Below are 26,891 nucleotides of genomic sequence, written 5' to 3'. Positions count from 1 at the left end.
CTCAAGTAACTTTTTTCTTTTAATTCTTTGTTGCATCCTTTAAGTAGCCTCATTATGACATGTAATGATCTGTATGCTTTCCCAACAATGTCATCAATATGACCCTTCCAGTGCAAATTACTTTCAAATCTCACACCTAAGTATTTGCACTTGCCATCTTTTGGGATAGCTACCTCATCCAAAGTATATTCAAATTCAGTTTTAAAGCTTCTGTTTGTAAAAGTTGTAACAGTTGATTTGCCTCCATTAACCTTCATATTATTTTCTTCAACACATTGTTGGATACTTTCAAGGTCCCTTTGTAATTCTGAACAATCCTCAATGTTGTTTATTTCTCTATAAACAATTATGTCATCTGCATACAATCTTATTTTTGATGTTATATTGTTCCCTAAATCATTTGCGTATATTAAGAAAAGTAACGGACCGATTATACTACCCTGTGCAATTCCCTTCCAAACTTTCTCTTCCTGAGATACGTTATTTCCTACTTTGACTTTCTGAACCCTTGAATTTAGAAATGCTTTTATCCAACGTGTAACCCTTACGTCCAATCCTATTCTCTCCAATTTCTTTAATAATATTCCATATTCCACTCTATCAAAGGCTTTGGAAAGATCTATGGCTATGCAATCTAACTGACCTCCTGAATCCAACTGATCTGATATGTCCTGCTGAAATCCCACCAGTTGTGCCTCACAAGAAAATTTCTTTCTAAATCCATACTGGCTCCTCATGAACCAATTTTTATCATCACATATCCCTCTGATGTACTTCGATATTAAACTCTCCAGAATTTTACAAACTATACTGGTCAGGCTGATTGGTTGTTCCCCTTCAATAATCTACACATTAACCCTCTGCTTACTTCAAACTATGAGATTCCTATAATATTTTCCTTGGAGATCTTTAGCACTTTTATCTGTAGCATTTCGTACAAAACTGAATATCCATAGTTTGACACAAGTGTGATAAACTGATATAACTTGAAAACAATATTCTCTCACCCATGGGTAAAATAATGGAAGTATCGAGCTTGTATTATTATTATTATTATTACTACTACTTGTAATGTAATCTACTACAGAATTGTAAAACACACTTTAACAGGCAGAATGGTAATGGGTAGACAAGAACTCTGTTGAATATTCTGTACGTTATAATTATCTGGGCCTTAAGCACTCCAGAATTTACGAGAAATGTATCTGTAGCCTGGCCAGGCACATATATAAAGAGGTGGTCGTGATGGTAGAAACGAGTTATTACTTAGTTCGAGTTATGGTTTAACAGGGGTATACTTGTGACCACGTGTTATGACATGCTTGTAAACACTCAGTTGTTTTTAAAGTTGCGATCTCCGTGTGGCTTAGTGGTGGGTATTTGTTAAAGATGGCGGTTTGTTGATGTGTGTATTTTGTTTGTGACAGCAGTTGATTAGGTTATGTGTATGTTTATGTGAAGTTAAGGTGAAGTAAATTTAGGGTACCAACTGACAGCATTTTGTGTGCGTCTTTGTGGATACAACATTGGCAACCGTCACAGGACATAAGAATGTACAAGAAATAACGAGTGTAGTGCAAAATGCAAGTGATAATAGAGAGTATAAGAAACAAAGTTAGGTTTTGGTTCACCCAATCAATACACGTCACTTTACAAGTTAACTATTTAATTAAAAACATTTAGGGACATATTTCGTCTCTATTTGAGACTTCTATCAGCCATTATATCACGTGGTAGATTACAAAACTCAAATCAGAAACTTGAAAAAATGTAAATATGGAAGAACTCAATGTCTTTTAAAGATTATTTGGGAAATGCAAAAATATATATATATATATAATACATTATTTACACACATTGACCTTTCCTCAACACTTCTTAGGACTAGCTGGTATACCACGCCGATATTCTGATTATCCAGACAGTTATACATCTTGAAATGTTGTTTCAAGCCTAGGGTCAACTATCTCCTTTATTGGAATTATCTTCCTTATTTTCATTACTTGCAAAAACTTTTGTCTTCAATGTTAAAATGAAATTAATTTGAAATTGACAAACCTGCCATAACGTCTCAAGTATGTATGTTGGGTATTCAGCCCGAAGGCTGGTTTGATCCTCCCCAGTTCAGCCAACAGCTGTCATAGATAGCCTAGACGTCACTGAAGAGGCATACTAGGGACATGAGGAGTGAGGCAGTTTCCCGTTGCTTTCCTCACAGAGCCAGAAGTTGCTTTTACATATCAGTCTGCCAAGCCCACTGAAATGCATGCACCAACCGACCCTATGAGTGACATTTTCACACCATTTATAACAGGGCTTGGCTGCATAAGGAATGGTATTACTAGCATCACACATACCTCGGTCACTTTCATATTGTAAAAGCCAAGGATGAGACTGAGACAGGTAAATGAAAGTAACAAATTTATTCTAGCCCATACAGGAAGACATAGTGCAGTGTAAACACCAAATCTTGCCAGCAAAGGCTCGTACGGAATCAATGTCCATTGTTGCTGTCCATATTTGAAGCGGAAGTTCCATTTTTAAACTATTGAGAAAACATAGGAGAACAGATTACATATATTAAAGAGGTAGCTTAGAACTTCTTGCAAACAATAATTCAGCCAAGTTATATATGAACGATCTTACTTGAAAAACATTGCAAGCATTGTTAGGATATGGTAGTTTCAGTGTGTTGACTAGGTAGAACGGAATTCTGGCCTCGGAAATGGATTGGAACTAACTGTATCAATACGGATCTATACGATGATGTTCGTAAATTGTCCTAATAGAGAACATGTCTGTGAAACAACTCAAGGACGAACTCACCAAGAGAAATCTCCCGACGAACGGTAATAAGAAATCGCTGCAGATGCAATTACGCAAAGATCTCGCTGAAAAAGGAGAAGATCCCGAAAAGTTTTTCATCGAAGCCGACGAAGATTCAGGGACAGAAGAAGAGGTAAATATAACCAAAATGTGTTCTAACCTAATGACCATGATGACAAACTTTCAGACAAAATTTCAGATGTAAATTATAGCATAACAGAATAGATTGCAGACCAAATTTCAAAAGTAAATGACTAAAGTTCTCAAGCTAACTCAGTTTTAACCGGACAAATTTCATAAGTTTACATGCAGGTTTACAAAGTTGAACAGGGTCTGGAATTGAAAATTTCAACCATAGATGACAAAATTCCATCGCAAATGAACGACGTCACTAATTGATTAATGCAGCCGATATCAGACTTCAGGTCAAAACTGGGACAGGTTGAACATATCAATAGTAGGGTAAGCCAGTTGGAAGGCGATATTTCGAAGCTCAAGGAGGAGGTGGAAATCCAGGTTTCCGGCATAAAGCAACAGGTGGAAAGCCGTATCTCTGCCGTCAAGGGAAATTTCGGGAGCCATATTTCTGCTGTTGAAGGAAGTTTTTTCGAACCGGTTTTCGACCATCAAGGGAGATGTGCAGAATATAAGGGAAAGGATCCTTCACGCAGTAGATAGATTAACCCAAACAGGTCGCACTGCCACACCTCTAACCCTCTCAAACCTAACCGGCAATACAGGACACCTAGACCCGAAGGTGATTATAGAAAGCCTTCTGGAATTCCTCAGGTGACTGGAAGAGAATCCGACTAGCGCCATCGAGGGATTGGTCAGTCTGTTAGGAAGGACTAATCTACCAGAGGACATCTTCGTGCAACTCACCACACCGCAATTAAAGGGGCAAGCCACTACTTAGTGAAATAACTTGAAGGGTTTAAATTTACACTGGAAGGACTTCAAGAGGGAGTTCCTCGCAAGGTTTAATTCCGAAAGGATGAAGAGCTTCATGAATAGAAAGCTACTGACTGAGGCACAACCAACTGGCATGAGAGCTAGCGCCTTCGTCCTACAGAAGTGCCAGCTCTTCAAGCATCTGCACCCGGAAGGAAGTGAATACGAGATCTTACCAGACATCACAGAGCTACTCCACAATAAGATTCGAGCCCTAGTGAAAGTATATCAACTGAGATTGATGATTTACACAGAATATTTGCCCAGCTAGAGGAGGAACACAAGAGCAAAACTACGGAAGAGACCAGTGCATTTAGGAAGTGTTACCAGTGTGGAAGAACAGGAACAAGTGCCCAGCCTTGATGTCAGAAAACTAGGTCAGGTCCATTCTGGATTGAGGGGGCATGGGACCGGGAACAGGAATGCGCCTCGAGACATGAGACAAGCAACCCTGGTTAAGTAGGAGAGGGATTGGCCAGATTGTGAGTAGAGCAGGCCAACCCCGCCCTACTATCATGTTAAGGATAGGCAACGAGAATTTTTCATCCATACTCGACAACCAAGCAACCTGAGTTTTCCGAAAATGTTTACAAGGTTTCTTTTTTTTTCAAAATGGCACCAGGTAATGACGACGTAGTGTTTTATCCTCCGAGTAAATTAACCGTAAAATGTGTCGAAAAGTGCGGAAAATGTCGAAGATTAGTGAAAAATGGAATGTTGTGTGATTCATGTGATCGATGGTGGCATTATAAGTGCGGAAATTGCCCTAGAGATGTAAAAACTAATGAAAATGTTAACTAGATTTGTGAGCAGTGTGTTCGGAATGTTGTTGTTGGCGACGGCGTTTACGATGCAGCACCAAAAACAATCGATGAGGAATACGAAAGTGCATTCAAAATTATAAACATTCTACAAAAGGACAATGAGGCTCTTAAAGTTGAAAATCAAGAATTAAAAGGAGGACTGCGATTGCTAGAATTTGGGACTGATCATTCTTTGAGCGATATGCCGGTACCATTAATTAAAATTGAAATAATTGATAAGGAGATTCCACCTATTCAATACCAAAGAATAAGAAATGTAGTGAATAGGTGGAATCTCCTTATCAATTATTTCAATTTTAATTGTGATATTCTTCAATACGGAACAATGAAATTTTTACCTTTAAATACCGGTACCATATTTGAAATTAAGAGGGTTCCTTCTATTCAATACAAAGATGTTTATTAACATGAAAGAATCACATATCGTTCACATGAGGTACTAGTTTCGGCACCAAATATGTACCATCATCAGCCACAAAGTCAAATCGGACAAATACAATAAAACCTTAAAACACAAACACCATCACCTTCCCTCTCGCCTTACCCGCCTTAAACCACCCCATTTCCCCACCTACCGAGCTCAATAGCTGCAGTCGCTTAAGTGCGGCCTGTATCCAGTAATCGGGAGATAGTGGGTGGTCAGCAGCCCTGAAGATGGTTTTCCGTGGTTTCCCATTTTCACACCAGGCAAATGTCGGGGCTGTACCTTAAGGCCACGACCGCTTCCTTCCAATTCCTAGGCCTTTCCTATCCCATCGTCGCCGTAAGACATATCTCTGTCGGTGCGACGTAAAGCAAAAAAAAAAACACAAATCCCCACCTTCCCTGCTTACGCCTTTCTTCGCCCCTCCCTTCCTTAACTCCTCTCCCTCAGGCCTCTGCTGTTCTACTTCACGTGGCTATCATTCTGTTAGTTGCACTCAAACTGGCAAGCTTGTTTCACATTGCGCATGGTGAGTTACCAATGTTTGTTTTATATTTTTTCATAGGTTCGTCCCCTTATTTTAATCCTTAGCGTTAACTCAAACGTTCTTTTCTCCAGGTTCTTTTGGTTCCTATTTAATTTGGACTGCCTCATTAGAAAACGGCAAGATTTCATTGTTCCACAAGATATGTCCAACAACTTTGTCAACATTAACCTTTTTCTGGACTTATTGGACTAATTATTCCCTCTGTGCTTATGTTGAATTCTAGAACTTATCAGAAACACTGGACTTCGTTTACTTCAGACTTTATTCGATTTAAAATGTGCAACATAAGAATAATTGTTAACCAGTGCCTTCTTTTTATCTTATGATTAATTTTAACGAGACATTTACTCAAGATTTTATTTGTAACTTTTTAACATAGCTTTGTCATACTCACTACAATTCATTTACAACATCTTATGTATGTATATCTTTCCACCACTTTCCCATCCTTTCATTCCGTCTTTCATCTTTCCACGCTACTCTGTTTTAGGAATATGATTTTTACATTGTATCTAGGCTAGGCTGATGATGGTCCTTATAGGACTGAAACTAGTACCTTGCAACATCACATTGTAATGTTTTTTTAAACATTACATAATTGTAAAGTATTGAGAAGGTGGATCATAAATTTGTATTTATTTGTACCTACATCAGACATCCGGAATCTTCGCGAGAGTGCAGCTGAACTGCTTGCGCCATTACGATAAATGCATTGAGACTGGCGGTTGTCATCATGAACGTTTAATACGAGCTCTGTTGTTCTGCGGTGTACGCTGTGTATGTCCATAGCACAATAAATATGCATTTCCAGCCATTGGTTCCCTATCTGAATATAATTGGTTGTAGACCCACTATCGCCTATTTCAATTTGACTCAAAATGTTTGACACACCCTGTAGTTTATCATTTATAAAGTAATACCATACACCTTTTTAAAAAGAATACCAGTTCCTTTACCATTAAAAACTTTTAAGGTGTCCTTAATTTGGGCTGGGAAATTTAGTCACCTTATTGGAGAGGCTAGCGTGTACTAAACAATAACAAATTTATCAGAATCTGTTGTGTGACCGAAATAATTCTTTGAATTGTTACTGTTGAGCTCTTTTTGTTTTCATTTTAAATGTCCAATTATCTTTCTAGGCTGCCATGTCTCAAGATATTGTGAATTCAAAACAAGAATCGAATTCTGCAGTCCCTGCTGCTCCTGCAACAAAACAGGTTAATGGAGAAATTAAACAAGGTATTCAATATTTGTCTATAATTTTAATTGATGTAGATCAAATGCTTAATTTTAATTCAGTGAAATAAGGTGGTATTTCTTTTAGTCCAGTTTTTTTTTTTTTTTTTTTACATACCGTAATCTTGGGAAGAACATTCCTGTGTCCAAGAAACAACAATAGCTACTACTACTACTACTACTACCACCATTTAACTATTGCGCTCCTGGATATGACTTTCTGTCAAGGCTGGGATAATTTTTCAATTCCATGCTTGAAGATATTTACTGGTTTGGAGTTAAAGTTATCAAGCCTGGTTCGAAAAGTATTTAATATTAAAAACTTCATATTTGGACCGTATTGAAAGGAGACTAACACATAATAAAGGAGAGTACAAATGATCCACCTTACATCAATACAAAATATGTTGCTAATATAAGATCACAACATTTTTATTAGGGACCAGTTTCGATGTCCTTGGACACCATCATCAGCCACATTAGGTCAAATAAACAAAGATATATATATATATTACAATACAAATATAGACCATTAGTAATAAAATAACATAAAATGGGAGAAATGTACAACCTGATGGTGCTTAAAAATCATTCTTATGAAATTTACAAGTTAGAGTCTTGATGGTCATTTGTTAAAAAAATTTCACTCCTATTTTATTATCTGGCCTGACCATCAAGTCTCTAACTTGTAAATTTCATAACAATGATTTTTAAGCACCATCACGTTGTTTACTTCTCCCATTTATGTTATTTTATTACTAATGGTCTATATTTTTATTGTAATATACTATATATATCTTTGTTCCTTTGACCTGTTGTGGCTGACGATGGTGTCCAAGGACATCGAAACCGGTCCCTAATAAAAATGTTGTGATCTTGTATTAGCAACATGTTTTGTATTGATATAAGGTAGATCATTTGTACTCTCCTTTATTATGTGTTCGAAAAGTATTCTCATTTTCAAAGGAATTTCCTTATGTAGATAGTTCGAGAATGGAAAATATGAGATTGCTAAATCAGGCAAATAAGTTGGGGTTTGGAAGAACCTCTCTGCCAAGCTCCCGGATACATACATTATTCTTTTGCAGCAACACTTGATGTATTCTTCCCTGTCGGTTTTATTGCATTGTGACTGCAAGGCGCCTGAACTCTTGGCAATAAATATCATCAGTGATTGTTACATTTCTTAAAGGCAGTTGCTAGAAGTCATTGCCATTCTTGTTACATCAGACAGACACTCGACAGTTGACACTTGAATTGCAAGTAATCAACTTCATGATCCGTATTGATATGTAGCATAATTTCACAAATTGACGGTAATTGTTCCACCTTATCAATACAATATGTTGTGTACCTTAACCCTGAAACCGGCTAGCGGTTTACCTTCAAACGGCAAGCATTTAGGCGAGTTTTGCAAGCAACGTTTTAAAAATTCATAAAAATGTTGTTTTTCAATTAATTTTTATGTATAAGTAGCAAATGTACCCGTGCTTCGTTACGGTATTCTGCATTGTATACGAATATTGAAGTAAATACTATACATGTAGTAAATAAGATTGTTTTAAAATAGCATGTCTCTTAGCGTTATCCGAGAAACAGCATGGAAAGGTCCCCTTACGTTGTGTCCAATGTAAAGTGCTTGTTACGGATTTGTGATGATAACGACAGGCTCACTTGCCTACTGCCATTCACAATCGAGTTGGGAAGTTTACATTATAATTGCAGGCCCCATTGCCTACTGCGCGGTCACAATCGATTTGGGGAGTTTCCGTTACAATGGCAACCCCCCTTTCCTACTTCCAGACATATTACAAATTGAGGATTTTTTATTATAATGGCTGGAAACTTCCCTACAACCAGTCAAAATTGAGTTGTGCAGTTATCATTATAATGACAGGCCCCTTTTCCAACTGCCAGCCAGCTTACTGCCAGTCGCACCAAGTTGGTGAGTTTCCATCAAAATAGCAGGCCAGTATGCCTAATGCCAGTCACATTTTAGATGGGTACATCTGTTTATAACTGCGGGAATGCTTGCCTACAGCCAAACAGAATTGGGTAAGGGGAGTTTTGAACAAAACTGCATGCTCCCTTGCCTTCTGCAAGTCAAATCGAGAAGTAAATTATTCGTTACAATGGTAGGCCTGCCTTATTAATGACAGTTACACAGGAATTGGAGAAGGACCCCATTCCTACTGCCAGTCAAAGTCGGTGTGGGGAGTACTGATTACAATAGCAGACACACCCCTTTCTCAATCGCTACAAAATCGACATCAGTGAATATATATAGTTCGACATACGAAAGTATGTGCTTGTTTACAATATTGCAGACCTTCATTTACAGATTAACTGCTGCTAAATGGTACATCATATCGAGAAAGGATTGTACCATAAGACGCCGGATTTAGCGGCCTAAATTGCTGGTCTTATGATATCTCATCTATTCATGGGTCAGATTGAGTTAGAAACGTGGAATAGGGTAAAATTTGTGTAAGATTATCTCACATTGCATTGCTTTTCGGATAATTAAATGACAGCTACATACATAACATTTGGCTCACATATGGCTACTGGGTGGACCAATTTTCATGTAGAGTTTGATGATTCTATCTTTCCTATAAGTGATGGAAGGTATGAATTATGTATGTGAAAGGTCCAAATTTACTTAACGTCAAGAAATAGACAAAAATCAAACGTAAAAGGGATAGAAATACTACAAAAAGTCGTAAGACCAAGGTTGTAGATCACTCCAAATTGAACAGGGATTGTGCCATCCGTTATGTGATAATACTTCCCGAAGGTCTGCACCATCATAAAAGTTGCCTCCATATTTCGATATTCTTCGGGATAAAGAGGGAAAAATTTAAAGTTCTTGGAAGTTTTCCGTCCGTTACAGGCTAAAACGTATAATTTTGCCAAATTTCAATGTCCTTCTTCGACTGGCAGATTATGCCACAATCTGGGTTTTCGGTGAAGAGTGTAAAAATTAGCACTTTCAAGAAATAAACCAAAAAATATGCAGATGGTCATTATTACCCCTTCAACGTGTAGCTGTACGAAAATTTCACCAAAATAGTCAATGTACAGGCACACAGTCGTTACGATGTTATTTACATAGATAGATAAGGAATCTGCTCCACGTACAACACTTTTTGGGCTATATCCGCTGGACTTAATCTGAAAAACGGACCGTTTATGATATCTCCCTTATTAGTCCTCCTGTCGAAAAAATGCTCATGAAAAAAGTTTTAGAGATGGAATTCCATCACGTTTGGTCGATTTCCAGTCAGGTTGGTCTTGTACTGTATATACTGTGTAAGAGTAAAATCACCATTTCGGTTCGCTATAAACCGCCAGTCCATTCCGGGAACATGAAATATTATTGACGATTAACACCTACCGTTGGACAGGTGGATGTTAATGTAAAGTTTGACTCAAATATCTTCAGTAGTTTTCAAGTTGTAAAAAATATGCTTTACACGCACCCGCTCTTGAGTTAAGTCCGGTGGGACTTGTACCGGTAAACGGTCCGTTAATGATATCTCCCTTATTAATCCTCGTTGTGAAGTTATGCACATGAGGAAGAAGGCTTAGAAATTAATTTCCATTAAGGCAGGTAAATTTACATTAAGTTTCATTGTGTATATTTTGTGGGAATGCAAAATCACTGTTTCGGTTTCGTATAATGCCCCAGTCAATTCAGGGATTTGGAAACAATATTTGCCCTAAAACCTACCTAAGGACAGGTGGATTCTAAATATCAAGTTTTGTGGAAATATATCCGGTAGTTTCCAAGTTATAGACAAACAGACAAACAAACAAACAAACAGACAGACACCAAAACTCAATATATGCAGATGGTCATTATTACACCTGAAACGGATAACTGTACGGAAATTTCGCCAAAATTGTCAATGTGCAGGCACACTAGAAGTGCAGTCCTTTATTTCGATAGTTACTGCTTTGAAACTGTACGACGTATCTACAAACAGACTTCACCATCAGACGCCCTTTTCAGTGCTCGACATAGTTGGTCCTATGACATCTCGTATCTTCTATATTTATGGGTTAGATTGAGAGAGTCATTGAATGGGGTGAAATTTTGTACAGTTTTCACATACTACTTAATATTTTTAATACTCATGTAACAGCTAGAATCATAAAATTTGGGTATAACATGGCCAATGGTCATGTCAATGTGCGTGCCGAATGTCATGATTCTACCTTTCCTATAAGTGTGCCAAATGATAACATATACGTGTAAAAGTACAAAATCAACTTGAAATCGAGAAATACAGCTGTATTTAACGTATTAGGGATAGAAATACGACGAAAAGTCATAGGACAAAAGTTGTAGATCTCTCCAAAATGAAATGCCATTTGCTTTCTGACTTGTGATACGACTTACTGATTAGCCACCAATTACCCTGAAACGAAGGTCTGCACCGTCGTTAAAATTGCATCCATATTTCGGAATTTTTCCTGGGCCAAAAGTTATACATTTGCGTAGCTTAGAATATTTCCTCAAAGAAAAGAGTGTCCAGCATTCGGGATTAGCACTCGCATACATACGTGGTAATTAAGGAAGAAAATAATACAGTTTAGTAAGTTGAAATTAATAGAAAAATGGATTATAACTGAGGACATCTGGATGACGACAAATATGTAAATACCAAGCGAATGTATTGGAAAATCAAATGCTCCTCAATAAATTATGCCGGTGTGAGTTATGGATATAAGAAAGCAGTAATCGGAGAGAAATTTAGGCGTAGGGATTCTTAGGTAATCAGATAAGAAGATGAATATTTGTGTTATTACTTAAGCTATTCGAGGACGGTTATAACCTCCAATGATATTCCGGCAGTATCCCGCAGTTAGGCCGATTGACGATTCTCTTGCTTTCTACCCAAGAAACAACCACGAATTTAAAGGAATGATGAGGAAAATGGCAATACGTTACTTCCCTGCTGGCAAGCGGTCAGAGACGTTGCCATGGTAACCCATATATTCGTTGTCGGTCAGTCGGTCACTCAATGCAGAGCATGGTATCGACAGAAAATAGTAAATTTCTCCGTCATTTGAAGAGTAAGGTAAATTATGAACATAACGAAAGTTGTTTATAATGAAGAGACCTTTCACATACGGTCCACAGAGTTTACAGAAAATCAATAGTATAAGAGGAAATGGAGGAAAACCGTTGTGGTTTTCCTATAAAACCCCCGTCTTTTCGAAGATTTTAAAATGATATGCATATCAAAACCTTCCCCAGGATGAGTATACTCTAAATATGAAGTTTGGTTGAGATCTATCCAGCCGTTTCGACGTGATGGTGGAACAAACAGACACGAAAAGTAAAAACCCCCGATTCGGTCTTGAGTTGACCTAAAACGGATAAATATTTGAAAATTTGGCAAAACAAAAGGGATTGCAGACAGCGGACCCCCTACAACTTTTTTATAAGATAATTTCGCTGCTGTAGAATCGTGGAGATGACGTTGCCATAGTTACGGCAGTTCATTATTTTATCCGATTCCTAGAGCAGGGGTAGTGTGGTGCCAATATCTCCGTAACGGTTGGCTTTAGGGCCTTAAAACATGGTTTTCGGGCCCATAGGGCTTACCGAGTTTTGTTCTTTGCATCAAGAGGATTAAATTGAGCTTTGTCTCGTCCTTATACGACAAATTCGATATGTTGCCTCTATTAGCCTATTATTTTTATATCCCCCCCCCCCCCCCGTACCTCGAATTGTTTTGAAAATAAAATACAGCCCATGTTACTCACTCGCAATATAGCTTTCTATAGGTGAAGACATTTTTAAAATCGGTTCAGTAGTTTTTGAGCCTATTCGTTACAAACAAACAAATTTTTCTTCTTTATAATATTTATTCAGAAAGGGACGAAGAATACTATGGTAGGAAATTAAACTTACCAACTTAGTATCCTGAAGCTGTATGGGCGAAGTATCCAATACACGCTAAGTATTCCAAAATAATCCGAAAGTTCTGGGTAAGGTGTACTTAAAATGTAATATTATATGACGATTTTACTATATACATGCATTTGCTGGCGGGACCTGGTGTTTACAGTGCACTAACTCTTCTGGTATGGGCTAGAGCAATTTTGTTACTTTCATTGATCTGTCTCTGTCTTATCCTTGGCTTTGACAAAATGAAAGTGACTGAGATGTGAGCGATGCTAGTAATGCCATTCCTTATGCAGCCAGTCCCTGCTATGAATGATGTGAATTTATTGATCATAGGGTCGGTTGGTGCATGCATTTCAGTGGGGTTGGCAGACTGATATGTAATAGCAACTTCTGGCTCGGTGAGGAAAGCAACGGGGAAACTGCCTCACTCCTCATTTCCCTAGTACGCCTCTTCAGTGATGCCTAGGCCATCTATGACAGCTCATGGCGGAACTGTTGAGGATCCAACCAGCCTTTGGGCTGATGACTAAACATACATACATTACTATATAGAATATTTGCACAATTTTATGCTGATTAAAAATATGAAATTAACGTCTAGTCCATTAATGAGACATTTTAATTATCAATTTTTCTTGTTTACTCTTTAAGTGTGACGACATTTTATTGTGTAAAACATTTTTAATATCCAACCTTATTGTAAATAGGACTTAATGAATGACTTAACCTTGAGACAATCGTATGAAAGATGGCTGAAGATGCTTGATACAGCGAGCGAAACATGTACCATTTAACTTTTTTATTGTAATGTCCCTTTAGGACAATAAACATTTTATGTATTGAATTGATGGATAAAAAATACAAGAATTGTAAATACTAATAGTAAGTTCAATACGGGTAAAAACATGAAATTGGTCTTACGCAACATACCACTTACAAGGGAAGTGCCCCAGCTCGAACGGCTAAAACCGACTGGAAGTGCACTTAACATACAAAGATATGTCTGTTCTACTTCTGTTACATATCTTTTAGATAGATCAGTTTAAACACAATTTCAATCAAAAAGGAGGGGAGAATTTCCCTCAATCATAAGGTAGAGAACAATATTTAGGTGACAGGCCAAGCAGAGCAAAAGGAAGCGTGCATGAGGCAATACGCAATTTGTCACAAATACAGCGCGCAGAACACAGAGCAAGGCCCTTTCCTATAGGTGTTCCATTTTAGGAGCTTTAGAATTAATGTGAAAGGGACACCAAATAAATAACAAACCCAAAGGAGCAGATTTTAAGAAAGCAATACATGTATTACAACGGCATCAAGAAAAAGGACTTGCAGACATGGTACATAGTAATTGAACTCATTATCTTTGGTATTTCACAGGTACAAGAATAGTAGAAATTACAGAAGATAAGGTTAAAAATGGCTATATGTACAAGTACATTAATAATAGCATACAGATGACTAGATCCAAATTATCACAATGATATCGCTATTGCAGCACGTACGTGTCACGAAGATATTTTAGAAAAAGGTGTCCAATTAATTTTTACTCAAGTGGAATGATAGATTCCGTAAACATTGGGATGCCAAAATGCAATGACCATTATATCGTTATATTTTATTACATTAATCCCCCGAACCGAATTCACTTAATTTCAAAGAACAAGATTGGCACCATTGTAAACAATAGAATAGAAAGAACACTTATCAGATTCACAGACCACGATTAACCATTTAATACCATTACAATTTGTCGTTAGAAAAGGGAGAATAGGAAGTGACGAAGGCAAAACACGAGAAGAAAGAGAGCAAGGGAAAAGGATTTTAAAAAAAAATAACAACAACACAGGTAAAAGGTATGATAGAACAGGCAGGGATCAGGCTGCAAAAAACCCAGTTCGAAATAAGGTTTGTGTCAACACACGAGTAAAGTTCCAAGCCACTTATTAGTCTGCCAACCATAACTCCCTCATCACCATTGTTAACCTTCACAGAAGTGAGGGTAGTGCTCCATAGTGCAGTTAAGTCCAAAAGGGACCAAGGTTCCAAGTTGATAATTGTAACAAAGTCTACCAGGAGCAAGAAAGATGTTAACATGAAAACATAATAAAAATATGAGTCTGCTCACCCAGCCAGAAGAAGAAAGTTCCACACAGGTTTTAAAACCAGCACGGACCAGCCGCACGAACGGTATAAACTCCCACTGCTTACAGCAACATGAAACACACACCTGATTGCCGATAAAGGCGAGGCGGCGAGTTAATATAGGCCGGAGAGGGCAGGCGTGGAATGTACTGGAAATAGGTGACGTCAGGGGGTGTGGCGCAGAGAGGGGGAGCGAGCACAACAGTCGTGAGGCAGACAAGGCAGCAGACGGACGGAAAACGTAGCAGTTCAATGTCTATAGGAGCAAAGCAATGAAATATGCACAAGGTAAGAAAAATACATATATATCGGGAGCACGTTATACTACCCATCAAGGGCATTTATCTGTAAAATCCCGCATTAGTGTACAATCAATGTTCGGAAGTTACGACGTAGAAAGATGACAGAAACACAATTCGCAACAGAAACTGCCGTGCAACAGGCACTTCGGACCATTGTAGTAACAAGAAACAGATGTGGTGCAGTATCATCTGGCAAAAGGTTGAACACGTTCTTGCAGCAAGAACTCTTAACACATGCAGTACCTTTTTGACATAGTCATCTTTCCCACAATAGAAGATACTGTGTCGTCCTTTATTCGACGTTGAAGTGTAAATGTGCAGTTTCAATGAAATGATTAAAACACAGCGGAATGGAACAGTATGCACACTTAACAAGGGCAACATGTAAACATACTACATTATTTACAACGTTCCCGCAATGCAATAGTCCAAACTCAAATGCCACGGTGATCACATTATCAAACGAAGCAACGGGAACATCCACATCATAACCTGCTCTTTGCCATGGGTATGTTAACATAGGTCTGTATCTCGGTGCAGATAGTTGGTTGTAGATGACGGAGTGAAGACGGATGATGAAGTATCGATCATGTAACGTGGCCTGCGTGGTATCTATTTGCAAACGTACAAAATCAACAAGACGTCTGACATAGAGCTTGTATTGCCTAAAAGAAATATACATCCAGAGGTTGACAGTATTTGGTTGTCTTTGGTGGCAATATCTTTAATGTAATATCTTTATTTGGAAGTAATAGACCTCTCTCACCAACATGTTCAGCGAGGACCGAATTAAAGAAGCTCTTCGTATGTGCTTTAGTCATTTTTCCACTTTTACTCGCTTCAACAGGGATGTTCCATGAATACATTGCTGTCAGTTTCTTTGCAACCTGCGGACCAAACGTTCCATCCTTTTCCTGCACACAAATATAAAGCTTGTCGCTAATTTGCCATTCATGGACACAGCCACATCAAGTGTGTAACTATGCGTAAAACTATGCACAGACTGTACCAGACCAAGTGTTGATTTTTCTCCTCTGTTTGAAAGTGTTGCAGAAGACGTTAGTTCATAAAAAAAATGGCTCTGATCACTATTCCACATGCATTCCTTCATTATATTCCCGTCTTGAATAAACATGTTCACGCCAGCCACAATTATTTCTGCTGTTTATATAATAACATGCTCTTCTTCAATCTCTTTGCGAGCCATGAACATAGTGATATGTCTGGACGAAATATTATATTCGTCTTTGAAAGCCCTGACAAAATGCAACGAAGCTTTAAAATTGTCCAGAGAAACTGCTCTAGTGGCCTCCAGAGCCCACGCTTGAATGTGCCAGTAGTGGACCACTGATCCATTATCTCTAGCTCCGTCAAATTGTGCTTTTACAGACTCTTTTAAAGCCTTCAAGTTTGATGTTTTGTTTCCCTTGAACAGACCTGCGTCTTGCCTTTTGCACGTCACATAATCTAAAATTACCTTGCAGTTTGATTTCGACCTAATGCAGCTATAACGCTTCACTAGAGTCTGATAAGAATTATAACCACTCTTATAATAATCCTCATAATTGTTGTCCAATGTTCGGTCATCAATACTCCGTATCACACTTGTTCGTACACGTTTTGGGGGTGAAGGAGCGAAATCACTGTCACGTGTAGTTCCTTCCATTGCTGGATTGTCGGTATGGTTGGAACCCACTTACTCATGTGCTGTTTCTGCTATGCCATCCGCCTCACAGTCACCATTACTCTCCAATGTGTCGGTATGTAGTTCTGTTACAGATCCATTGTATTTCTGCGTTATGATATCATTTAACATGCATAAAATGGCCCATCCTCCACTCCACTTACATCTTCACTGTCCAGTGTGTAGCGTCGGCGTACTTTTTCGTGCAGCAACTTCACAACATTCACAGGGTTGATTGGCTTCCACCCACTCATGTCGGACGTTTGTGTGTGCACTATACTACGATACAATGCAACTGACTAACAGGCATTGGTGTACAGCTCCAATGCAGCGCGGCCTGTGCGCTGACTGTCAGATGGGGCTGGTGACCAAACACATACTTTTACGGGTGAATGGCCTTGATAGCTATTGACATAGGTATGACAGTATACTTTATGTCCAGTTTCGGTCAGTTTTAGCCGTTCGAGCTGGGGTACTTCCCTCATTAGTCCAGCAACTTGTCTTCTTTCTCCCAATTCTTCCCAGCCCAAACTTTGCAACATTTTTGTAACGCTACTTTTTTGTCGGAAATCACCCAGAACAAATCGAGCTATTTTTTTGGATTTTTTTCACTTCTTGAATGAAATAGTCCTGGTGAGTGTCCCATACACTGGAACCATACTCTAGTTGGGGTCTTACCAGAGACTTATATGCCCTCTCCTTTACATTCTTACTACAACCCCTAAACACCCTCATAACCATGTGCAGAGATCTGTACCCTTTATTTACAGTCCCATTTATGTGATTACCCCAATGAAGATCTTTCCTTATATTAACACCTAGATACTTACAATGATCCCCAAAAGGTACTTGCACCCCATCAACGCAGTAATTAAAACTGAGAGGACTTTTCCTATTTGTGAAACTCACAACCTGACTTTTAACCCCGTTTATCAACATACCATTGCCTGCTGTCCATCTCACAACATTATCAAGGTCAATTTGCAGTTGCTCACAATCTTGTAACTTATTTATTACTCTATACGGAATAACATCATCTGCAAAAAACCTTACCTCTGATTCCACTTCTTTACTCACATCATTTATATATATATGAAAACCTAAAGATCCAATAATATTGCCTTGAGGACTTCCCCTCTTAATTATTACAGGGTCAGATAAAGCTTTGCCTACTCTAATTCTCTGAGATCTATTTTCTAGAAATATAGCCACCCATTCAGTCACTCTTTTGTCTAGTCCAGTTGCACTCATTTTTGCCAGTAGTCTCCCATGATCCCCCCTATCAAATGCTTTAGACAGGTCAATCGCGATACAGTCCATTTGACCTCCTGAATCCAAGATATCTGCTATATCATGCTGAAATCCTACAAGTTGAGCTTCAGTGGAATAACCTTTCCTAAAACCAAACTGCCTTCTATCGAACCAGTTATTAATTTTGCAAACATGTCTAATATAGTCAGAAAGAATGCCTTCCCACAGCTTACATGCAACGCATGTCAAACTTACTGACCTGTAATTTTCAGCTTTATGACTATCACCCCCTATCAAATGCTTTAGACAGGTCAATCGCGATACAGTCCATTTGACCTCCTGAATCCAAGATATCTGCTATATCTTGCTGAAATCCTACAAGTTGAGCTTCAGTGGAATAACCTTTCCTAAAACCAAACTGCCTTCTATCGAACCAGTTATTAATTTTGCAAACATGTCTAATATAGTCAGAAAGAATGCCTTCCCAAAGCTTACATGCAACGCATGTCAAACTTACTGACCTGTAATTTTCAGCTTTATGACTATCACCCTTTCCTTTATACACAGGGGCTACTATAGCAACTCTCCATTCATTTGGTATAGCTCCTTCAACCAAACAATAATCAGCTAAGTACTTTAGATATGGCACCATATCCCAACCCATTGCCTTTAGTATATCACCAGAAATCTTATCAATTCCAGCCACTTTTCTAGTTGTTAACTTTTGTATCTCATTGTAAATGTCATTGTCATCTCATGTAAATTGTAATACTTCTTTGGTATTAGTCTTCTCCTCAATCTGGATATTATCCTTGTAACCAACAATCTTTACATACTGCTGACTAAATAGTTCTGTCTTTTGAAGATCCTCACATACACACTCCCCTTGTTCATTAATTATTCCTGGAATGTCCTTCTTGGAACCTGTTTCTGCCTTAAATTACCTATACATACCCTTCCGTTTTTCACTAAAATTTGTATAACTCCCAATTATGCATATCATGTTATCCTTAGCTGCCTTCTTTGCTAGATTCAATTTCCTAGTAAGTTCCTTCAATTTCTCCTTACTTCCACCACCAATTCTAACTCTATTTCTTTCCAATCTGCACCTTCTCCTTAGTCTCTTTATTTCTCTGTTATAATAAGGTGGGTCTTTACCATTCCTTACCACCTTTAAAGGTACAAACCTGTTTTCACATTCCTCAACAACTGTTTTAAACCCGTCCCATCCCTGGTCATTAAGAATGAAAGGTGATTTCTTTAGATTCTTTTGGGTATGTAACGTGGGATCCTTTTCAGCTATACTAAATGAATTATTATTAAAAGATGCTATAGTTCCCCTTTATCTGTTTTCGTGATTATTATGTTGTGTTGCTTAAATTTTTTTGAAGGTCTTTACCTTGAAGGGACTTCAAACCGTTAACCAGGGCGGGAAGATCCCACACTTACAGCTGTCACGAGCCTTCATGTTTTTCTACAAAGAAATATGACGAGTCTCATCAATTTGGAGATATGCTAATGGGCTTTTCACGAACACAGTGCACTTGGCAGGTTTGATCCTGGCTCAGTCTGGTGGTATTTGAAGGTGCTCAAATATGTCAGCATCATGTCGGTAGATTTACTGGCACCTAAAAAAAACTCCCACAGGACTGCATTCTGGCACCCCGGCATCTCCGAAAACCGTAAAAGTTGTTACTGGGATGTAAAGCAAATAACATTATTATTATTATTATTATTATTATTATTATTATTATTATTATTATTATTATTATTATTATTATTATTATTATTATTATTATTATTTAAGAACACAGTGCAGTAAGAAGACTTTTTTTATCACGATGTACAAGTGTATGCAAAGATTTTTTAGATGAACATTGGGATAAACTGTCACAGTTTACATACATTTTTTTAAGTTTGTAGTTAGTAATTGTTTTTAAGTCCCGTCTTTTACCTCCATTCCATTAGCCAATCATTACTTTTGTCCAATATTTTTAAGTAGTCAAGGTATGTTTTAGGATCATTTTGAGAAGACTTGCACATTTAATGTTTTCTTGCTATTTTGCTTTACATCGCACCGACACAGATAGGTGTTATGGCGACAATGGGACGGGAAAGGCCTAGGAATGGGAAGGAAGCTGCTGTGGCCTTAATTAAGGTAAAGCCCCAGCATTTGCCTGGTGTGAAAATGCGAAACCACGTAAAACCATCTTGAGGGCTGCCGACAGTGGGATTCGAACCCTCTATCTCCCGGATGTGCGCTCCTAACGGCATGGCCAACTCACCCGGTATTTAATGTTTTTACCTAAAGAAAGATATCTATAGCAGTTTCTGTTTGTAATAAAATGAAACAGATACTACTGCTAATTTGTAAACTTGCTTAAGGCAAACAACATATTGTATCGACAAAGTGGAACAGTAATTACAGTGAATTTTTTCAATTAAGTAGACTCTCCACTCGGTGGGCTCGGCTGCAGCATACAGAAATTTGAAGCCAATGGGGAACATTTTTCAAATCTACTCAAAATAATACATCTTCCACTGTTTCCATTTTATTTTTATGCAGTGTTTCTGTATTCACATTAAACTCTTCCACAAAGATGATTTTTAACATTTTGTCACTTTTAAGATGTATCTATTATTCTTATAATGTTCCCCAAATGATTTTCAAGAAGTTTTATACAAAACATTTAAACACTTTCAACGCTAGACCTATGCCCATACGGTGTGCACTGCTTTTCTGGTTATGGACGGCACCCATATCTATCCTATACGGTTCCCGCCGTTGCTTGGAGGTAGTAGTTTATCTAGTGTCCACTAGAATGCAGCGGTTATTGGAAAGTTCAAACTGAAACAAAAAAAGTTTAGTTTCTCTCTGCCGTGACCTCTACCAAAACACTCCATGTTCCGTGAGCTGCACGTGCCAAATCTCTCACACTGTCAGCTGTGTTACTGTACAAACATGCCATTGATAGTGATAGTGAATGGTTTCATTGTATATAAAGATATATCAGAAATCAAAGATGTCTCTTGTGGATTAAATGAGAGTGATCACTTTGAGGTTAGTAGCTACAGGAGGAGGCATTTCAATGCTGAAATCTACTCTCTCCCCAAGTGTTGGTAGGACTTTTGCTTGCCATTTTCCCAAGGTTCCTCCAATAAAGTGAATCCTACACGTTACTGCAAGATTTGCTCAGCAACATAGGTAGGAAGGAACGTAGTAAGCGTATATAAAAAGAGAGTAGATAGATGGTGGTGCAAGGAGTGCAAAGTTTCGACTTTGTATGGCCCAATGTTTTCAGGACTACCATACCAAAACAAACTATTCCTAAATAGGTAAAATATTGTATTTCAGTTGTAACTGTGTTAATTTGTAAACTAAGTAACTACATTAAATTATTCATTTTTATTGTTTAAGCAAGCTTACTGGTATAACTTGAATGTAAAAGTTTTTCCTTACAATTTTCTTTGTGTTTTTCATAAAACAAGTATAATTAAATTGCTTTAAATATGCACTTGCTGATTAATATCTTCATTTTGGATGGCTGACACCTTCATATGATATAAAAATCAGGTATGTAATATGTTTCATTATTGCATAATGTGTTAAAATTCAGTTCACTGCCATGGCTTAAAATATGTAGTCTACATTGAACAGACATTTTAACATATCTATGCTTGGGACATTATATCGAATTCACGTTTATAATTGTGTAACTTTTTTAACCTATAAATTATCCATTGGTGAGGACGGTCCATTGGACCGAAACATTTCTACATAAACAATTTTTAACAAGTGTTTTAATTTCAACGTAGGACCTACTGTAGGATTGATAAGGTGGAAAAATTAATTACTATAATTGAGGGTCTCAGGAGTGAATAAAGGTAAGGGACATGGCATGTGTAATAGCAACCACAAACTTGTCAACATTTTCACTTGTGGTTGCTTACCATTACAATTATTTACTCCCTAGGCCATCAATTATATTATTATAAATGTCGCTACAAAACTGCAGTGAAATTGTGAATTGTAATAATTCTTTCCTTTATGTATATGTAGTGGGGAAGATAGCGTCAAGTATTTTTAAAGTGCGTGCCGTAATGATTGGCATGACGAAAAATGTAAGGATAGAGTAGTCGAATTCCAGTTCTTAAATAGCAGTGCATGAAAAACCTCTTTGTAGTGACTAATTCATTTTAACCCAGTATTGTGAGAATACCCGCAATAGTCATTTGTGTTGATAAAGCCTTTTTTTTTCAATGGATGGGAATAAGTCAATATTAATTTACACAGCGAGTTAGTAATGTTTAATTTTATCTACAATTATTGCCATACATTAAGTTATGGTATTGCCGTATACTATCTGTAAATAAGTATACGAAAAGAACAAACAAATGTCAAATCAAGTCAGAGAGAGGGAGGAGGGGGGGGCCGGTCCTAAGAAAGGAACACGCATCATAGGTGGCAGATCAGTTTGGGAAGAGGGTGCGACAGAAATAGGATACGAAGACAAACCTGGAAACATGGACAAAGACAGTCTCCACATCTTCATACACTGCCGTCTTCAAATATATAGGCTCTCCCCTCACCAACCCCAGTTCTTCTACATCCATCTCTTCTCAGCCCTCTACGTGCTTGTTTCTGCTCACCAGCTTCATCAGGACAGTGGGCATCTTGACAGATCTTCAATCTTAATGTGGACTAAGTGTAGGATAAGCAGAAAGCTGGATAAGTACAGGAAAAGGGAGGAAACATAAATGCAGGTATTATCCATAATTTATACACACACCAAAAAAAAAATATATATATATATATATATATATATAACGAACCAACAACTTCATCAAGCAGCAGTCTATCCCACAGAGCATGCATCACTATCAAAAGGAAGTCATAGCATTATTGTCAGTGATTCATTTGATATTGGAAATACAATTTTGTGCTGTTATTGTAGCACTATGAGGTGGAATCCTTGTTCTTCTTTCACAAATTACGTTGGGGAGGGTTTCTTGCATGCAAGCTTTAATTATTTTTATTTTCCTGCTCCTGAAAGGCCAAGGGGGTCTAATTCATGAGTAAATGTACACAAACTTTCTTCATATCTGCAAAATTCAAAGCATATCCAGAACTGCAGCAATATTGCTCCAAATGGCCAACAGTAAACAAACTTCCAGCAAACACAGTGCTGCCAGGCCACAAGCAAACACTACCACTTTTTCCTGCAACCCACTGTACAGGGTTTACCATATAAAACCTGACTGCTTGCACCTGGCATAGCCCAGATCAGCCACCCAACCAGTACTCTGTCTTCACTTATTAAATCTGTAAATCTAGATATACAGTATAAGAAACTAAACTCCTTACCTCGTAGCAAAAGCTGGAAATGTCGTCCTTCTGCAGATAAACAGGCATTGTACCGGACAAACACATTTTGATTGACTTAAGACGGAAACCCCTTGCAATAACGCACATGTGCATCTGTCTGTTAACAATGTATGCCTTTGAGTGTGTTTCTGGTTTAGCTCTAAACCAGTGGCCTCAAACTTATTCACAAGATCGTGAACTGAACTTCTCAAAGCCTGGGAAGTAAAGGACAGGAAGCCATGAGTGTGGGAGAAACCAGCTGGCCGGCCTTGGCATCTGAGTGCTCAAGTTTTATTAGGAAAACCCTGTATGGCAGCTTATCCAGGTCTTGAACTTCAGAAAATTGTATTGCAACTAAAAATGCTGTGTGTACATAAGCATATCTTCATTGATTTACTAATTTAATGTGAATGTGGTATCTGTAAATTTGCTTTTTGTGGCTCTTTTGAAAGAGTTGTTAGGATCAGTGATGTCTTTCTCCATGGTTGAATGCTCTGCTCTCTGTCCTTCATTTCATGCGGCTGCTGGTTTGGATTACCGGTATCTTTTATATGCACCTTCTCTGCGTAAAAGGCTATCAGTTAAAAATACATATTTCAGTTGGAAATTATTTATCTTAGCACTCTTTGTAATTCTTGGAACAACTTTGTCTATTTTTCTTATTTTTTTGTTTTTTGCAGAGAAAGAACGATCATCGGAAAAACACTCTGAGAAAATGAAGGAGCCGACTGTAAGAGAACCTAAGGAACGTAGCGAAAGAAAAAGTGCCAGTAGACAGAATACAGAAGTAATGAAGTCAGGGTCCTCCAAATCTATTAGTGGGCCTGGACTGACCGAAATGAAGAGAGAACCAATGGCTGGGTGAGCTGAAATATTGCAAGCAAACATTTATCCATCTAGTTTTTATACTGCTTCTTTAAGCACATTCTTTTTTGAGTATTTAATGTATGTATTTTTTTTTAAATCCCAGAAGTAATCAGGCCTAAAACATGTTGGATTTATTCATCTCGCCATGTTGGAGCCATGCACCTTGCCTTCACCAGGAATTAAATGTGTTTGATATTTCAGGATGCAGCTGCCTATACAGTAATTAGCGATGTGATTAGTTGTCACAACATTGCTTCATCTTCCCTTCTATGTGATCACTCGTTGCTGTGATCATCATGGGCATGTTGCATCGTAGCGCAATACTGTGAGAAAAAAATCAATTGTATCAGGGCATAGGCCTATAAATAAATTAACAAAATTTCATTTGCTTCATGAAATTGTAATGACCCCTCCGAACTTCTGGTTGTGGTAACAATTTCTTTATGTCAGAAAGGTCAACTGAGGATTTATCTGGGATTGATGGCAAGAAAAATTGTGATGTCCTTTTCTGAAGAAAATTGACCACAACATCTGTTTCACCCAGTTCAACAACCTGACCTGCATAAAAACAATAGCCTTTTTTTCTTTTGGAATTTGACTAGAACCCAGTCTTCTAACTTTGGAGCAAATCCTCCTCCTGTGAAGAAATTTTCTTCTTCTGCATCTGACTCTTCTTCGCTCAATTCGATAGGACTCTCTCTCTCTCTCTCCCTCTCTCTATTATTTGCCAAAAACATCCCCTCTTCATTTTCTAATTCTGAGGTTTCTTCTAACTTTCGTTTACCACCTTTCCTTTTATTATTAGGCCTATGTTTTGATCCCTTTTTATCCTTTACTTATTGTTCCAAATTTGATTTTCTTTTTTTCAGTGAAGATCTTGCAGCTTCAGCTTCATTTAGTCTCTCCATTATCTTCTGTGCAGTGAGAACACCATATTTTGCCTGTTTTAATCATGGTGTAGGAGCTTTCTTTTCACTAATTTTTCTCTTAACTTCACACCAACCTAAATTCTTTCCTCTTATTTTACTAGCAAAAACGTCAATAATGTCGGTAGGTTTAATGGGAGATTCCTGTCTTACTCTGGTTCTGCAGCCTAGAACTGTTGTGTTTACTCCCTGCTCTGTAATTATTCTGTCAGATGGATGTAGGTCCTCATCTGTAGTCACATTAGTAGATTTCTCATGTAGGCCTAAATCAGAAACACATGAATTGCATTCTTTTACAGACCTTTGAGCTTGGACGTTTTTACTTCGTTCATATCGCCTTAAATCATGTGGAGAGAAAAGTTCTCTGTCAAATTTGGATTGGTCTATAGGAAAGAGACCAGTAGATTCAAAACCTTTCTTTATATTTTCCGATTTTATTCCAGCCTTCCACACTATGCCTAATATTTCTGAGAACCTTTGCTTACTCAGTCGTCCAGGTCCAACACCCATTTGTTCCTTTCCAAACTTCACCAGTTCTTTATCCCACATAGTTTTTAAAGGTCCAAATACACATTTATCCAGAGCTCGCAAGCGGTCAGTTAAGAGACTGGGCAACTTCATGAGATGAATTTTTGATGAAGCTGCTTCTTCAGTTATACGAAGGCTAATGTGGCTGGCATGTCCGTCAAATATAAGCACTGCTTCCTCGTCTGGCAGGTTCTTCTGTTCACTGTTGAACACGTGGAACAAATACATCCACAAACCAATTGAAAAACACAGGTTCTTCCATCCACCCATATTTTGACGTTCCGTACTTACTATCGGGAAATGCATCCTCAGATATCCAACGTCCTTGAACTGCTGCTCCCTTAAAAACCATCAACGGTGGCAAAGTTGTGCCATCTGCAGAAACACAAGCCAAAACTGTAGTGTTCTCCCACCCGGAACTGCCCGACACTGAATTCAAAGGCTTTCCTTTCTCTCCAATGGCCCTCAGTTTCGTAGGATCACTTCTGAAGCCAGATTCATCTGCATTAAATATAAATGCAGCCTTGCTCAGATCCTCTTTAACACTGACACTTTCATATAAGGTATCTCAATCATCATAAAAAGAGTACACAACATGAGGATATCTTGCCACTATTCGCGCTTTCTGGAGATGTTCAGACTTTTTTAAGGAAACCTGTGGATTCCGATTCATGAAACCACGGTACCAGTCATTGCCTGGTATACAATTTTTGAAAGGAGTAGGAATATTATTAGCTCTAACATAATCTTCTAACTTCTTCAGTTCCTCTTTATGGCATGGATAACCCATTTTTGCACGAACTATCAGACGTTGTGCAATTTTTTCTTCTGTCTCTGGAGACAGAATTGTGCTTCTTCCAGCTCCAGTTTTGGTTGTTTGTACTTTCCGACCTTTAACCCTTACCACTCGTCTGTCAGGTGAGGCCCGACATTACGATATTCCCGTTCCGGTCGCATGTCGGGCGAGACCCCAAATTACATTGTATCGCCCACCGCTCGTCTGCCGTTTCTTAGCCGGCAAAATAAACAATGCTATACCGTACTGCCATCTTTTGATTCAGCGTGGAACTTTGTAGAATCCAGATATTATTT

At 38.1% G+C, this 26,891-nt stretch overlaps 1 protein-coding gene across 2 annotated transcripts in view; it reads left to right on the top strand.

Moving 5' to 3' along the window:
• tho2 (THO complex subunit 2-like protein) overlaps nt 1-26,891 on the top strand; it is a 547,726-nt gene that overhangs the window by 299,848 nt on the left and 220,987 nt on the right. For both annotated transcript variants that reach the window (XM_067143459.2, XM_067143457.2), the window contains exons 23-24: nt 6,712-6,811; nt 24,159-24,339. In XM_067143459.2, coding sequence (XP_066999560.2) covers nt 6,712-6,811; nt 24,159-24,339 — 281 coding nt within the window. The remainder of the gene's footprint in view (nt 1-6,711; nt 6,812-24,158; nt 24,340-26,891) is intronic.

Source organism: Anabrus simplex, chromosome 3 (assembly GCF_040414725.1).
Source record: "Anabrus simplex isolate iqAnaSimp1 chromosome 3, ASM4041472v1, whole genome shotgun sequence".
Taxonomy (NCBI): domain Eukaryota; kingdom Metazoa; phylum Arthropoda; class Insecta; order Orthoptera; family Tettigoniidae; genus Anabrus; species Anabrus simplex.
Note: the sequence above shows the minus strand (reverse complement) of the source record. Positions and strands in the feature narration are given on the sequence as shown.